Source organism: Temnothorax nylanderi, unplaced genomic scaffold (assembly GCF_030848795.1).
Source record: "Temnothorax nylanderi isolate EJ_2023f unplaced genomic scaffold, tnyl_v1.0 TNYL_tig0935_pilon, whole genome shotgun sequence".
NCBI lineage: Eukaryota > Metazoa > Arthropoda > Insecta > Hymenoptera > Formicidae > Temnothorax > Temnothorax nylanderi.
The window spans coordinates 34,892-51,529 of NW_027249997.1; the positions used below are offsets into that span (position 1 = coordinate 34,892).

Below are 16,638 nucleotides of genomic sequence, written 5' to 3' on the forward strand. Positions count from 1 at the left end.
GTATTCCTGAGAGTCTTTCTATCAACCCAAATGGTAGTAGTTTTAATTCTTCTTGATAAAATTATAATATTACAAAGAATCATTTTAATTACAAAGAATTAAAGAGGTAACATTATAAAATAAAAATATTTAATTAAAATAAAATAAATAAATTTTTCTTGTAAAAAACTTGGCGCTGCTTTTTTAAGGTCAATCCAGACAAATTTGCATAGCGCATAAACATAAGCGTAAGAAATTAATTGATTCATATATATGTGCAAAAGGAAATAGACCAATCTATCTCTTTATGCATATGCTTATGCACATGCAAGTTTGTCTGGATTGACCTTAAAAAAGCAGCGCCAAGTTTTTTACAAGAAAAATTTATTTATTTTATTTTAATTAAATATTTTTATTTTATAATGTTACCTCTTTAATTCTTTGTAATTAAAATGATTCTTTGTAATATTATAATTTTACCAAGAAGAATTAAAACTACTACCATTTGGGTTGATAGAAAGACTCTCAGGAATACAAAGATACATACCACTTGGGTTGAGTTAGGTAACACAATTTTGTTTTATTTTTTAAGAGTAGTTGCACTACAATTATTTTTCAAAGCAATATATATATTCTCTTTGTAGTTGGCGTAATTTAAAGATTTCATATATTTTTTTGAAATAACATCACTTAGGTTGAGTTAGGTAACGCAATTTTGTGATATAATTTTGTTAAGGAGAAATAAGGCTACTACCACTTAGGTTGGTACGTATCACTTGGATTGAGTTTGGTAACGCAATTTTGTGATATAATAATCTCTTTGCAATTGGCGCAATTTAATTTAAAGATTTCATATCTTTTTTTGAAATACATGTCACTTGAGTTAAGTTAGGTAATATAATTTTGTGAAGGAGAAATTAAATATTACACATTTTTTTTTAAATACATGTTACTTGAGTTAAGTTAGGTAACATAATTTTGTGAAGAAGAAATAAAGCTATCATTTAGATTGGATTTTTGAATTTACAAAATACATTGCGTGTACTTGGCGCCTTTTTTTACCTTTTTTGAAAAAGGTAATTTTGTACTGATATCACCCATTTTTTAGTGTTAAGCAAGGATCTATAAAAAATTTTTATTTTTTATTTTTTAATTATTCACGAAATTAGCAATAACAACAAATTAAATTTTTATTGAATTAGCAAATTAGTAATTCGTTACAAAAAATTACTATTTACATAAATTTACTATTTACAAAAATTAATAATATTTAAGTAAAAGTAAATTATACATTTCTCACAAAAATTAAAGGAACACTAAATTTATCTTTAAAAACAAAATTCAAGCAGCTGTAACTTTGTTAAAAATGAACGAAGTTTAAATTTAAAGCTTAAAACCTCTACTTTCGAAAGATATATTGTGTGTGTGTGTGTGTGTGTGTGTGTGTGTACGTCGTAGATTTACTTCTTTTGAACGGCGCGTGCGAGAACGTGAGAAGTGTGAGAGTGTGGGGTGAGACACAGAGAGTGAGAGATTAGCTGTAATTAATAAAATAAAATAGCACGAATAAAAGACGTCAATATTTCAGTAAGAAATACTTTTATTGTATTGTTTATTGCACTACCTAATGTACTGTCCGTTAGAGTACTTCATTGTATCTCTCGCGAGCTTACCGATTATTAATATCGAGTCGCTGCAAGCGCTTGGACACTTCGATAAGATTAAAGCGATCACAGACAGAAGCATTCCGGTAAACGAAACGCCGCGAACACCCCAATAGATACAGAGGCTAATACTTCTTTTCTTTTTTTTTAAGGATTTCTAATGATATCCGTACCGCACGTAGGGCATTCCCGTCATTGCGAAACCGTTTCACGACTCGGAGGCTGCAAATGTAGCGAGTCGAGTTTGTAACGCAAGCTCCGTGTCCCAATTCGTTCTAGATGCGCTCCTCTCTACCTAATGTAATACATTACTCGCGTAAAGTATCGCGCAATTGTAATTGTACGTTATAATAAATGTAGTACAAATAGAGAATATACCGCGCGCGCGTGATGTAAAATTGTAAGAGTAGACCTAAAAGGTAGTAAAATCGTAAAACGTAAATATCGTAGAAAAGTTTCGCGAAAAAGCAAAGGCTCGTTCCAAAACAATAGCGGAAGGCTTATGAAATAGAATAAAAGAAAAGATGATAAAAAATTTCTCATACACATTCTCCGTTAAGCTCTGATATTTGTATGATTCTTCGTCCTTATGTTAGTTCGTCTATCGATTATCTGTCAGTAAGAAAGCATTTATACTTCTAGTAGACCGTCGTGTTATAGTTCTGAAGGCACTGTTCAAAAGTTTATTACATTTCTTGGAATAACGGGTCTTCGCAAAACACCTCTTCGAATGGTGCGACAAGGAGAGTCGTTATAAACATCGACATGACCATTGCACACGCCTCCTTCGGTCTATATCACAAAATTCAAAATAGAGTAGTCTCAACTTGACAGCCTGTGCCACAATGCCAATGCCGTATTTGTCGGGTCTGTGATCGGTTAGGAATTATCGTGAGCTAGCAAAAATCGATGGTCAGAATTCAGGCTTATGATACGCAATGGCCGGTGCATTTCCATTAATTATGTCATATCAATATCGTATCATTATAATATTACACAAACGCTTATTAATTTAGAGGCACATTGCTAAGGGTCTCGGTTTTTTTTCTTTTCAAGTTGCTCCCTACATTAATGAACTTATGACAATTAGCTAATTACGATTATTCAATACGACAGCGATTTGGCATACGATATTGGAAATTGTACAAAGATTCGGAGGATGCAATAGTATTTGAAAATATTGCTTTGTACATATATATATGTACAAAGCAATATTTTCAAATACTATTGCATCCTCCGAATCTTTGTACAATTTCCAATATCGTATGCCAAATCGCTTCTATATATATATATATATAGAAGCAAATCGCTTCTATATATATATATATATATAGAAGAGAGAAGTGTGTGTGACGAACGAACGGTGGATATCTTTCTTGAAAAGAACATCAATGTGTGTCAAGGTAGTTTAAAGACAATATTTGAGCTCGGAATTTCTTAAAATTAAGCGTAAAAAAATGTCATGTACATAAAAATAATAAGACAACTCTCTACAGATGCTATAACGATCCCGGATTTCCTTACCTAAGCAGGAAAACTTTGGCTACTGCTACACGCTATTTGTACTTCGGCGAAAAAGAGCCGAATTTACGATTCTTGCTAAGGACACCGATTGCGCATTTAGAAGATTTAGAAGAAAAAAGAACGGTACGCAGCACACACAGTACCTAAACCAGCAACAGATCATTTATATGTTCAAGAAGACCTTAACAGTACTATATATGCTCACGCTTTAATAAATCTGAATTCTACGCACAACGATTGTAATGTCAGAGAAGCATTCACTGTACTCAGAGAGTGTACTTTTTGCCGGAATGTTTAAAACGTGATATATTTTCTTTTTATATTCACACACAGCACTGGACTATTTGCGTTATTCGCGCTCATAAATTATTTAAAAGCTCTTAGTCTTTTGAACATTAAAGTCCAGAATGCTGCTCTGAGATATGAATGCTCTACAGAATGTACATAGTAGACAGCAAAAGCGTCTAGACCACAGAATGTTCACATTCGCTCTGATGCAAAATATCGTTTTCTTTTTTTTTTCGAGCTACAAAAATCAGGCTGATGCAATGGCAGATACTATGTAGATATATAAAAGTTAGCTTTACAACATGTAAAACCTGATAAAGTTCTTAAAAAATCTAAAGAACATTCCCTGAATAAGATCAATCACACGACAATTTAGTCCTCTCTAAGTATCGTACTTTAATCGTAGAACGCATCAAATAATTTCTTTTAAGGGAATCAAAATTTTCTAGAGTAATATGTATAATCAGTGATATATTCTCATGAATGTGTGGGTCTGTCATGGTACCAGCCTGGATCCGGCCAATCAAATCATGTGATTCCGTAGAGTCTAGACACAGACATTTCTCTTCCGCATCCGTACAGAAGAGCCACTAAGATAGATCACAAAAAGTACGGAGTGGGCGTTAGAGGTGGGATTACTCTCTCGGAATCAGGCACTGCCTGGAACAGCACGGGTGATCTCTGATCCACTGTCGTGAACTGCATGATACTAGTCTATGTTACCACATCGATAACAATAATTTGGGGCCGACCACACTGTGACGAGTTTGTCATTAAACATGTACCTATAACCTGCATGATAAAAATATGCGTCATCAATACATACTTCCGAGATTAAAAAAATCTACGACAGAAATATTTGAGCAAAGACATACCTTCCTGAATTAATTGGTGCGCCCTACAGATGAGTTTAAGATCATTCACTTCCATGAACATGTAAGTCACTTTGCTGCCAAACAGCCAGCCTGCACCACGCGGACTCTGTCCATGTTTCTACATCTTCTGGATCTGACCAGACCAAATCACAGAAAGCACCTGTAATATGGCAATTAAGCAACGATATTTTATTATTATTGTACAATAACAGTAAATATCCAGTCATGTAACTTTTAAATTATTATGTAACTTTTGCAATGACATATCACTTTATACAATTAATACCTTTGTGTGGAATCTCTTGATTCCTTTCAATCGTTCTAATTTGATCTAGTGTTCTAATAGCTGGAGACAATCCACCGTGTACACAAAGAACCTGTTCATCAATTAACTAAAACAAAATTTTATTCGAGCGTAATCAAAAGTGAAGTTATAAAAAATCTTTTATACAAATACTCACGGCAGCAACTGTGAGCAAGTCAAATACCCTACAACAGTACTTCCACGCATTAGCATTGCCGTACTTGTTTTGGCATTCATCTAGAACAGAAAATGAAGAGACCAATGAAATCAAAGCTTCATTATACACAAATGTAAAAAAAAGCCCAGAAAAGAAAGTATCGTTGCGCACTTACCGTAAAATCCATAAACGTGCGTGATTTGTCTAGATTCGTGATTACCGCGTAGTAACGTTATCCTGTCGGACCATTTAGCTTTAAGTGTGAGCAGACGAGTAAACGTTTCTAAGCTATAGTAGCCCCGATCGACAAAATCTCCCAGGAATATGTAATTTGTATCTGGCACGGGGCCACCGTTACGAAACAGTTCCTCTAAATCATAGAACTGTAACAGCACAAAAACATGAACAATCTGATGTATATTAATAAATATCACGATTGTGTACAAATAACTATACAGCTACAGAATATTAAAATCGAAAAGTTGTGAGGCAATAGATAATGGAAGACTAATATTGTTGCGACGCTAATTCGGAAGATTAAAATCCGCTAAAACTTTACGTCGATCCCGTAGCGGTGAGCAAGGATGCTCCGACTTTGAGGTTAGTACAACATTCATCGCACGATACTGTTATAATTGCAAATCGGAAACGTACCTCGAGTCCAGCTCTTCTGCGATCAACGAAGTCGGGATCGAACGTGTCAGTCGTCACTTTCTGCCAAGCGTAGAGAACCTTCTTTTCCGGCAGCGGTGGTAACACGATGTAGGGATACGAAATCTCCAGAAAGCAATTCAAATTCAGTATATCGCCGGCACGATTACGGTGTTACTGCCGTTTCGCGTACGCGCGTTGTCGCACCTTACCTCGCGACAGCGTGCGGCTCGTGCAAACGTTAACGCGCGGCCGCAATCACGCTGCAGAAACGCCTCGTGTGAACAGGCTCCTTGATCTCAGTATCAGCTCCCTGCCGTCAATATATAATATAGGTTAACCTGTATGTAAACACTCACGTAAACGTAGTAAAGTAAACAGTATAAAATAAGTAACAGTAATATATAGAATAAGATAATTATAGGATAATTACATAAAACAATTACCTTGAATTAATCGTCGCGTCGCGTAAAGAGTCACGGTCGGTCTCGCTCCGCGCGTACTACCGTATCTCTCGAGATAGGTTAACTGACTGATGTGTGACAGCGCGCTAAACGCACTATCTGCACTCGCGCAGTACACAGTGTACAGTTGTACACACACGTATAATGTGCATATCGAAACTGGCGATACTAGCACCGCCCTGGTGTCGAAAAAGTGAAAGTGACGCGACTCCACCCAATGAAATGATGGCATGGCATGAGAGACGGTCGACGTAGACGACGACGTATCTTAAAAATAAATTTTCACATTTGGACTTTGCGTCGCAATATCTCCGCTCGTAGGGCACGTAGCGGAATATTATAAGAGAAACCCCCTCCTAATTCGACCCCAAGCTATCGATCAAGCCTACTTAGAACTTGATCCGTTCACTCGTTATCGAGATCTCAACATCTCGAGTACTCGCAACTCGTCGCGTCGCGTAAAAGAGTCACGGTCGGTCTCGCTCCGCGTGTACTTGGCGCGAGACACTACCGTGTCTCTTGACCACTTTCTTTTTTTTCGAGGTAACAACATATACACTACTATACGTGTACTTGGCGCCTTTCTTTACCTTTTTTTTTAAGATATACATATACGCTTCATTATGAAAATCGATTAAAAATCGTGTATACTTGCAAGCATCAAACGTTTGAAGACATTTTAAAATCAAGGTATTAAAAAAAATCTCAACACACGATGACTATGTAAATTTTACCTTCAACGGATACTACAATTTAATAATAATTAAGAAAAAGACGCAATTGACGGAATACAAAGAACAGTTTAGATGCGTTATAACATTCTAGGCGATATGCGATTTAAATACAAATTAATTTTGTATGTAACTATGACATAATTATTCTTCAGATATGTCTCATACTTCCAAGGTATTGCGAGATGCGTGTCTTTGGTTCTGTGCGATGTTCATCCCGATAATATGATCAAGAAGCACGCAAAGAGTTTCAAATAGTGCTGCTTTCGAAATCTCTTGATTGCTTTTCGATTATGATTATTACGAAGTTTAAGTGTGTACGTGTAACCTTGGATATATGTTAAAAACGTTGTGTCCGATCTGTGTTACTCGTATCCTATTAAGTACTCGAATCGTTTATCCGTTGAATGTGTGCGAGACCTCTGCAAGGAAGCTGCGACGTAAGTGACGAGTCTTCTTGCACCGGTCGCTCGATGTTTGATGAATTATGAACTTTATCGTGGGCTATTAGTATTGTAAAGCATTGTGATAGTCGGTAGAAGTCTCCGAAAATTTCGTATCTCTATTCTTCCAAGTACTGCCATTGCCAACTAAGCTAATTTCTATTTCTAATCACGGTGAGAAATTTTTCGCGACATGATCACGGTACGGCCAAACCGCCGTACATATATAATATCTACTAACTGATTTGTAATAATTTATTAATATTGTGTTAAGACACACGGTATATATAGTGACGTAATTGGTATCATACTACGTTTACGCGAGCTTTACTTCTGTAGTAACTTACGATAATTCCTTCGCGTAAACAGGATTTTCCTTCGTGTAAACGGGATTTTGTAGTAACTTACAATAATTTACTCCGCGTAAACGAGTGAATCATCGTAAATTACTACAGAAGTAACGCTCGCGTAAACGTAGTACCAGACCGATAAACATGTGTAGGATGCGGAATCCCTTGACTGGGATTTTTCTATTTTCATGTACACAAGGTGCTCGGAAAAATGTGCTTTAACGCGTTGCAGTGAAAAAACGTTTTTATAGCTATTTTTGCGTGTGCCTCCCTCGCATCGTAATCTGTTAACGACGTGTCAAGCGACGAACCCGTATGCGTCAATGAAAGTCGTCAGGACGGGTACCAAAGTTTCTCGTAACGGACTCTCACGGATGGAACGATAAATTAACGCGCGGAGTAAAAAAAACCAAGTGTAATTGTACCGTACTATATACGCGAACGCACTCGAGTGCGTGTGTTAAGCTTTGGGACTGAGGGTAGGTAGTCTAAAGTAATCGACTCAACAGTATTATACCGCATTAAATGTTCGCGATTCTTCTCTTCTCGCTAAATCGATTTTCTTTGCCGGCGTAAGTCCGTCGGATAGTTGGGGTTTATCGTCCACCTTTCCCTCTGAATGCAAATAGATGACTTGAACGAGAATAAAGATGAGAGACTTAATCGATCGTCACGATAAAATCTAAGCGAAAGAGGTTCATTAAGAGGGGAGGATGTAAGACTATGCTAATGCTAATAATATGCAAATGTTACGCGAAGTGGACTGTAAACTCGCAAACTTCCGATATTCCAACTTTCATTCCTTCAACGCGTTTTAAGTTGCGAACTTGTACGATTATTGCTACGTCTTGCGATTTGTTTCGGTAATTTGCACCTGTAACATACTCGCTATTTGTAGACCTTGAGGATTCGTCACCGATATTACACGTCTCTGTATCGAGGAATATTGACGGAAGGGGGTTGATATAATCGACTAATTATTTAACGCGATAGACGCCCACTTTTGTATGACAAATTAATGCGAAAAAAAGCGCAAAGCGGAAAGAGCTGCAATAGACAAAGCCAATGTTTTATGTGTATATCCGGTGTATGCAATACGTGTCATAATAATTAAGATTCTCGCGAGGTAAAGAAAAAATTGTTAAAATATTACGAAAATGGAGAAAGTAAAGTAGCGAGGGAAAGAAGAAAAAAGAAGTGTATATAGAAATGATATGACCCTAAATTACTATCGCACACATGATTGTATCTAATTAATAATTATTTAATATATTGCAAATATAAATGATACAAATTCTGGTGTTTTATTGTTACTTAGAGATCCTTTCTCATTTAATAGGAACGCGCGCGCGCGCTAAGTATGTAAATGTATATACTTATTGTTCTTCGCAGATATTTATATCATCTATATCATCCCTCTAATTATTAACAAGACCATTATTTTTTAAGAAGGTAAAACAAGTCAATTTTTTTAATCAAAAAAGACATTTAATATAACTGTTATAACGAATATACAATGAACTTAATAAAACTTGCAATTCCAAACACGTGGCTGTGCGCGCACACGTGTATATGCAATTCTATTTTAGAATTTAACTTTTAAAATCTGAGTTTCTAGTAAACTTCTAAAATCCAACTTTCTTATTAATCTAGACTAGATTACTTCTTCGGTAGTCCAACTTTCGACTTGAATATTCGACCATTGCGCTGATTGCGTGCGAGACAGTGAACGAGTAAACATTGTTGATAAGACGAACTCAACAGTTGTGTCTGCTGAACGCTATTACGGGCTGAGCCAGTTCTGGAGCTGAAGTTTGCTTCCTACACATAATAAAATATAATTTCTCATGTCGTACAATTAATAAGAAATAATTGATCGTACAATTTTATTCGATATGCACCTTGGAATAAAGATATAGAAGATTACAATATGTTAAATCGGGCGACACAACTTCGCTTGGAAACTCGAGACTATCTCCTTAACCGGTCGATTTTTTTCATCCGGATATGGAACTAATCTTCTAAGATCGGGATCAAGACACCTCGGTAGTTCTTCGGGTCTGGGACTGAGATCCAATTTCAATATCCCTGGTAAGCATTTTAATCGTTTTAAGTTGGAACCAGGTCTTCGTAGTTCAACCAAAAGCTTATAAAGATCTTCATCGCGAAGTCGTTCGCTTTCCTGCTTGAAGAAGCTCGAGACTGTTAAAGTAATGGGCCTATAAGAATATCAAGATGTTCGTTAAGCCTTTCGATAGGAAAATGGAGCATTATACAAACCTAAAGCTATCGAGGCAATTGGCAAAATCGTCCGGCGACCAACTACGTCTTTTATCCGAACTCCGTCTTTCTAGCGAACCACGTCGCGTCGGCGGTTCCACTTTCTTTCGCCACTGTTCCAAACCGTCCGACTTTCTGTCTAAAGATCCAGCACTGCCAGTGCTATCCGTATCATCACCGCCTCCGATTACACCAGACAGATGAATTACAGTCCACGCGAGAGGCATTCTATAACGACCCAGGCGTTCGCACGCAGCAGCGGCGGCAGCTCTGACCTATACGGAAATGAATAAGACCATAATATGAGAAATTGCCATTTTGAATGCATCAGTATTTTATTTTAACATTTTATTACCTTATCTTTATTTTTATCTTCGCGTAAATATGGTTCGGCACACTCCGATATATCGCCCTGCAATACTTTCTCGAGCCGTACGACAAGAAACAAATCGGGACTGTTTATTGATGCTCAAAACGCAACTTCTAGCTAAGGTACTTGCTATAAGCGATGTGTCCTCCAAGCATTCTTTTCAATCCCTCTGAATTCATATCTTGACGTAGAAATTTTCGGACATCTGAAATATAACAATTTGTAATTAGCATTATGCATTCTTGAAGTTGTAATTTCAGTGATAAAAAATATCATACCTTTTTCTTTTCTCTGGCATCGTATAATGCGAGACTCGCAAATATTGGCTCCACTTACTAGTTCTAACTTTAATTGCAGACATTTTACGAGAATTTTATGAGCAAGAGGTTCTGTAGGTTAGGTTGCTGATTTCTTGCCACTCGTCGTCAGGAGAAGTATGTGCACTTTATTGCACTATAGTGCAGACATTAAAACAAAATATTGACCTTTAATTAATTTTTATTAGAATAGAGTTGTTTTCCAAATAATAAAAATTATATCGAGACTTTATCCAAATGATTCTGGAGCGATTGGATTAAAAAAAATATTTTTTAGACACTTTCTGCTAATTATACGCTTAATTGATTTTAATTAATTGTGATTATTGTATGGTTTTCCAAACTCTGAAAAGTTTTTTCCAAATATCTCCAAATGATTTCCAAACGATTGGATAAGATAATTTTCAATAATTTTTAATTTGTTTGCCAACTATACGTCGGTACTGAACTGACTGTGACAGCGCGCTGGCGAAAGCGCCGCCAGTGTCGAAAAAGTGAAAGTGACATTACTCTGTTATATGTATGTTATAATCGCAGCGTTAGGAGGAGGAGGAGGAGTATCTTAAATAAAATTTTTCACATTTGGACTTTGCGTCCCAATATCTCCGCTCGTAGGGCACGTAGCGGAAAATATTATAGGAGATACCCCCCCCCCCCCCAAGTCGACCCCAAGCTATCGATCAAGCCTACTTAGAACTTGATCCGTTCACTCGTTATCGAGATCTCAACATCTCGAGTACTCGCAACCCGTCGCGTCGCGTAAAAGAGTCACGGTTGGTCTCGCTCCGCGGTAGCCCCCTACCCCTTCCAACACTCATATCATTCCATACTATTTACCCCCACTCTCTACCGACCAGATTCTGACCTTTTAAATCTGATTGACAAAACCCCCAAATCTCTGTTCAGAACATATTCCTTCAAGCGTTCGGCCCGATCATTCAAGACTCCACAGTCTTTTATACGGACGGCTCAAAGATCGACTCATTCAGCTGGGTTGGCGCCTCGTGCTACTCCCCGCAACTCCAAAACCATTTGATGTTTAAACTCCCTGCCCAAGCCTCGTCTTCACAGCTGAAGCCTGGGCAATATACAATGCGGTGTTGCTCACCCTTGACCTCCCCGGCCCTAAATTCTCCATTATTCGGACTCTAAAAGCGTGCTCGACGCTCTATCCAATCCTGTCACATGTAGGTCAAATTACATAATTCCACTCATAAAAAGCAAAATATTAGAAGCCCAAAACCGCGGCAAGGAAAATCCTTTTCATTTGGATCCCCTCTCACAAAGGCATCTCAGGTAACGAAATCGCGGATGAACTTGCCAGAAAAGCCATTCGCTTTGGCATTGCTAACCCCTTTTTTTAAGATACCCCACTCAGATTTCTTTATTGAACAACGCGAAAAATTAGCTATAGAGTTTCACAACTACCTATTTAATAAAGCTCGGTGCAAGGGCAACCATTTTTTTGTCAACCTATATGTCAACACGCCTAAACCTTGGTATTACCAATCCGGCCTTAAACGCGATGCTGTGGTCACGATCTCGCGACTCAGGGCAAACCACTACAATCTGAACCACAGTCTTTTCAGAAAAAACATAGTTGATGATGGCTCATGCGCTTGTGGCGACCCGGTTCAGGATATCAATCATATTATATTCAACTGCCCCTTAACATATGATAAAGCAACTTATCTCAGACGGGCGGTTCACTCGAGCGAGGGACCGCAGTGCAATGATATCTTTCCGACTCTCGCAAAACCCACGCGCAGGATCTGTCGACTAATTATGTCTTTTTGTAGATCAGCAGAAATCAATTTATAATGCGCGCGCTCGCGCGTGCCTGACCGACCGCTGGCCCCCCACTACTCGCCTAGTGGCTTTCCCACTCTTTCTCCCCCTCCTATCCAAACATGAACGCCGCCTCGTGAACCTAAGTCTATTTACACGGCTACCAGTAGCAGTTACAGCTACTCACAGTTGACTATACAAACAGTGGCAAAAGCTGGCCATATTGTCCTCGGAATAGAGGCAGGAGCCAATTAAATAAAGAAGAAGAAGAGAAAGAAGGTCTCGCTCAGGGCCGACAAACTCAATATATGATAGGCACGGACATTGGAACCAACTAGCGCCACCCGTAGACATGGGGGGTCAAACAAATTTAATGGCGTCGTATAGCGCCGGTTTTCTAATTATCTTAGACCCATTCTTTTTAGCTGAACTTTTTGCACGGTTTATCTTTTCTCTTTTTTTTTTCACGTTGGAGAAAAACAGAAAAGATAACTGTGCAAGAAGTTCAGCTAAATAAAACGGGATCTCTTATATCTTAAAAGAGATCCCGTTTTATTTAGCTGAACTTCCTTGCACAGTTTATCTTTTCTGTTTTTCTCCAACGTGAACAAGAAAAAAGAGAAAAGATAAACCGTGCAAGAAGTTCAGCTAAAAATATATAAAAAGCTTAAAAAATATATAAAAAGGTTACGAAATTAAGAAACGCATATTAATGAAATAAAATGTCAATTTATTTTATTGTAATTAATGGAAAATTACAATCTATAAACATAAATATTCCATAAATATAACATAAACTGTTAAAATACATATAATAATGTAATATGACAAAATAATAAGAGAACTTGTGAATTAATATAACATCTTGTGAATATAAAACCTGTAATTAGAAACGCATCTTGAAAAACTAATAGTAATGTTTTTAAAATATAATCCAAATCTTTATAAACAGATGTAGATATTTATAAAGTAATATAAATTTATAAACGTAACACATCTTTTAAACTTGTATTTATATCTGTAAATATATATGTTATATGTGAATACAATAATTTAAACTTTTTTGCTGTGTTTTATGAAATAATGTTGCGCAAGTTTTAGTAGTACATCATCTGTATTAGTCGGGAATGAAGCGTAATGATCCTTTTAAAATTTTTCTGATTATTTCAAAATACTCTACGATTACGTGATCAATATATTTATATATCAATGTCTTCTTCATTGACATTGAATGAGCGCATTCTAAAAAGTCGAAGTCAATTTTTGCATTACATCCTGTTTAATATAATTGAAAACTGTGGAAAAGTGATATTAATGGCAAATATAACGAGTTATAAGTTCTATATTGCCATGCGATTCATAAACGTTGTATTTGTTCCAGCAAATTGTTGTTCATGGAGCATGTTTCCAATTATTTGTAAAGAACTGGTGACATTACTTTTGCAATTTAAAATTCTGGATACTCAATAGTACATTGTTTGTTAATTTCATATTCGCAGGTGTTTCTATATTGGTAATATATTTGTAATTTGATTTTCTTGCGATATTGGTGATTGCAAAAATTGCCTCAAATTTATTAAATATTTGCTTGTATCAGATTCACAATTTTCATACACTGATGAAGATTTACATATGCATTTATCAATAAACTTTTATAGTAACCTTGGAATGCACTACAGTTAGGATTCGTGTTTCTAACACCATGTTGTCTACTTGTCCAAAAAATTTTCCACAGGATCCTGATTGAAAGCTCTAGTTACTAATTGAGTAAAGCCTAATTCTTTAAAATATTTAGTCCAATACTTAAAACCCTGAATAGTATGAATCCAATTTTTAAGAACATTTGGAGTTTTTTTTATCATGTGGTTTCCTTTTTTCATATTCCATTGTTCTAAAAAACTGTAATAGCATCATTCCATAACTGATCGTATTTATCATTTCCTATATCAATAGTTCCATTTACACTATCAAATAATGTATTAAAAAATAATATAACTCAGCAGTATCTTTTCCTTCTAACGACATATATTTACTTCCACAAGAACTTCGACTTTCGCTGCAACTCATTAATGACATCACTGAGGCCACGGTTCGACTAAAAATTTTGCGTGCAAACAAGAAACCTTCATTTTTTAATTTTATTTGGCACTACGTGAAAAATCTGTTAATTGCGCATTATTCTTAAATGACCATTACTACAATCAATAAAATAAGCGTCTTCCACATGTTGCCATTTTGCTATTCGTACTATCTCATCATCTTTTAATTTGTATTGTAAAATCTTTTGTTAAAAGATTGTTACGAATACATTTTAATAAATGTGGGTGGATCATAGAGAGGAACTATCCGTTTGATTATTAATAATAATAACATTATCTGTTAACGTTTCATTACTAATAAGTGCATGCCGTTTTGAATCTAAAATAAAGATTTTCTATCGCTTTGCTATTAGTGCTTCCTTGATCACATACTGACGCTACGATTGTTAAGCCTACATTTTGCGCTCGTGTAACAATGTTCTTAAATGAATGAACAATGTCTTCCCATGGTGTAGTAACCTTTACAGAACGAAAAATGCAACTGGTTGTTTTCCATGGACAAGTGCCATATATACCTTTTAGCATCCAAACCAAAACATGATCTGCTAATTCCATTTTTCTATTATGACCATTATCTACGTAACCTTCAATTAAATCAGCAGCTGAATTAAAATTTAATGAAACATCCATTCATTTCGTCAAAATTAATATACAATATTTGTATTTTCGTCATCAATGCTTCTACACGATGTTTAATTTCTTCGAATATCTATCACATATTCCTGGTGTTATAGTACTTTTAATAAAAATTTTCTTAATAAGTCTCTGCTTGGCAATGAAATATTCTAGCCATATATCTGTATGTTGTCGGACTTTTCTTGTATAAATGTTAACGCAAATGCCTTTGTCCCTCGAAAGTATATAATTCTTTTATATTTATTTTTTCCCATGTTTCTCAAGTGACATATGAAAAAATCTTAGCTGGTTGTGGTAATTCATTGAATATATTTAACGGTTGATCCTTTAATAATTTTTCTGCTTGATGTAAACGTTTCAACAAGTCATCTTTTCTTTGTTTACAACGTCTAACAGTTCTTGTTAGTGAAACAATAAAATTGTAAATTTTTCGCTCCTTGCTTGAAGATGGACGTTCTTACTGACTTGAAATAATTGCAGAATGGGAACTAAAAGGATATTTTAAATAAGAAGCATTAAAAAATAGAACAATTGAATTTTCAGATTAATCCATAAAAATATATATTGAAAAATAAACTCATTAAATTGAAAATGATTTATAATATTTCCCGAGTCTGACACACTTTCTCAATGACTTTACATTATTTATAATAATTCTAAAAATTGTTAACAAATCATGTTTCCAGTATTGAACAAAATTTAACAAGTAATTTCTCAAAATAAAAAACAATTTTTAGTTGATATTTTTCAGAACTTTTAACTATAAAAAAGTGATTAAAGTGTGTAAAACTTATGAGAGTGGCATAATTTATTAAAAATTTTAATTTTATTTTTACATAAAATGTGATCGGTATTATATGTCTATGATATTTTTATTTACAAATTTCAAAACTTAGTTATAGAAATTAAAAATATGTAATTAGTTACAAAATTTGTGTTTTAAGAATAAATTGTTATTCGAAATAAATTAGACTGGATGCTTCTTACTTTAATCCGAAAGGATGACCTTTAGTGAAATCCCTCTAAAATTGATTTAGGACTATCCAAATTATTATTTAGTCACATAAATTCTTTATTGTAGATTTTTTCCTCAGTCCTTATTCCTTATTTTAGTGACACTTATTCAGTATGAAAAATATTACATGCATAATTATTTTAGAATAACAAATATGTATAAATTATTACATATATTGCAGTAAAAAAATATTATAAGAAAAAGTATTTTTTTTTACAGTTTCATCTGGTCCAACCATACGGTAGTCGAGCTTTGACCATTGGATCACTTTAAACGGATTGGATTTGTAGTTATAGGAAACATTATAAATGTGTGGTAAAATTATTCTTATTTTAAGTATGGATTTTGACACAGTTGATTGACTTAACAATAATTTAACTAACATTTCATCCTTTTTAAAATTCTATTACTGTAAACACAAACAGTTAGTTAAAATAAAATTCAAGTTAACTGTTTTACTATGATGTTTCATAATTATTTTATTCAAAACCGCTCTTATTATATGTATGGTACAGACAGAGCAAGCTGATAAAAGCATATATATATATATAAAGCTGATAGAAGTATATACCATTTTAGATCAACTAATTATTATGTCAAAATAACAGGGAGAAGGACACTTAGACACGAAACATTTGAACACAGTTAACATTACAACAGATATTATAGTTTCTTTTCGTAGCACAACAGTTAATAAATGGGT

General features: G+C 35.1%; 1 protein-coding gene and 1 pseudogene across 1 annotated transcript; both read right to left on the minus strand.

Moving 5' to 3' along the window:
• Nucleotides 1–2,904: 2,904 nt before the first annotated feature.
• On the minus strand, nucleotides 2,905–6,528 carry LOC139786006 (serine/threonine-protein phosphatase 6 catalytic subunit-like; annotated as a pseudogene).
• A 2,514-nt stretch (nucleotides 6,529–9,042) lies between these two features.
• LOC139786005 (dedicator of cytokinesis protein 6-like) lies at nucleotides 9,043–11,206 on the minus strand. Its single transcript, XM_071725173.1, has 5 exons — nucleotides 10,359–11,206; nucleotides 10,066–10,285; nucleotides 9,711–9,985; nucleotides 9,332–9,649; nucleotides 9,043–9,251 (listed from the first exon to the last, which is right to left on the minus strand). Exons 3-4 carry the CDS (start codon nucleotides 9,935–9,937, stop codon nucleotides 9,364–9,366), a joined length of 513 nt encoding a protein of 170 aa, XP_071581274.1. The 5' UTR covers nucleotides 9,938–9,985; nucleotides 10,066–10,285; nucleotides 10,359–11,206; the 3' UTR covers nucleotides 9,043–9,251; nucleotides 9,332–9,363.
• Nucleotides 11,207–16,638: the final 5,432 nt, after the last annotated feature.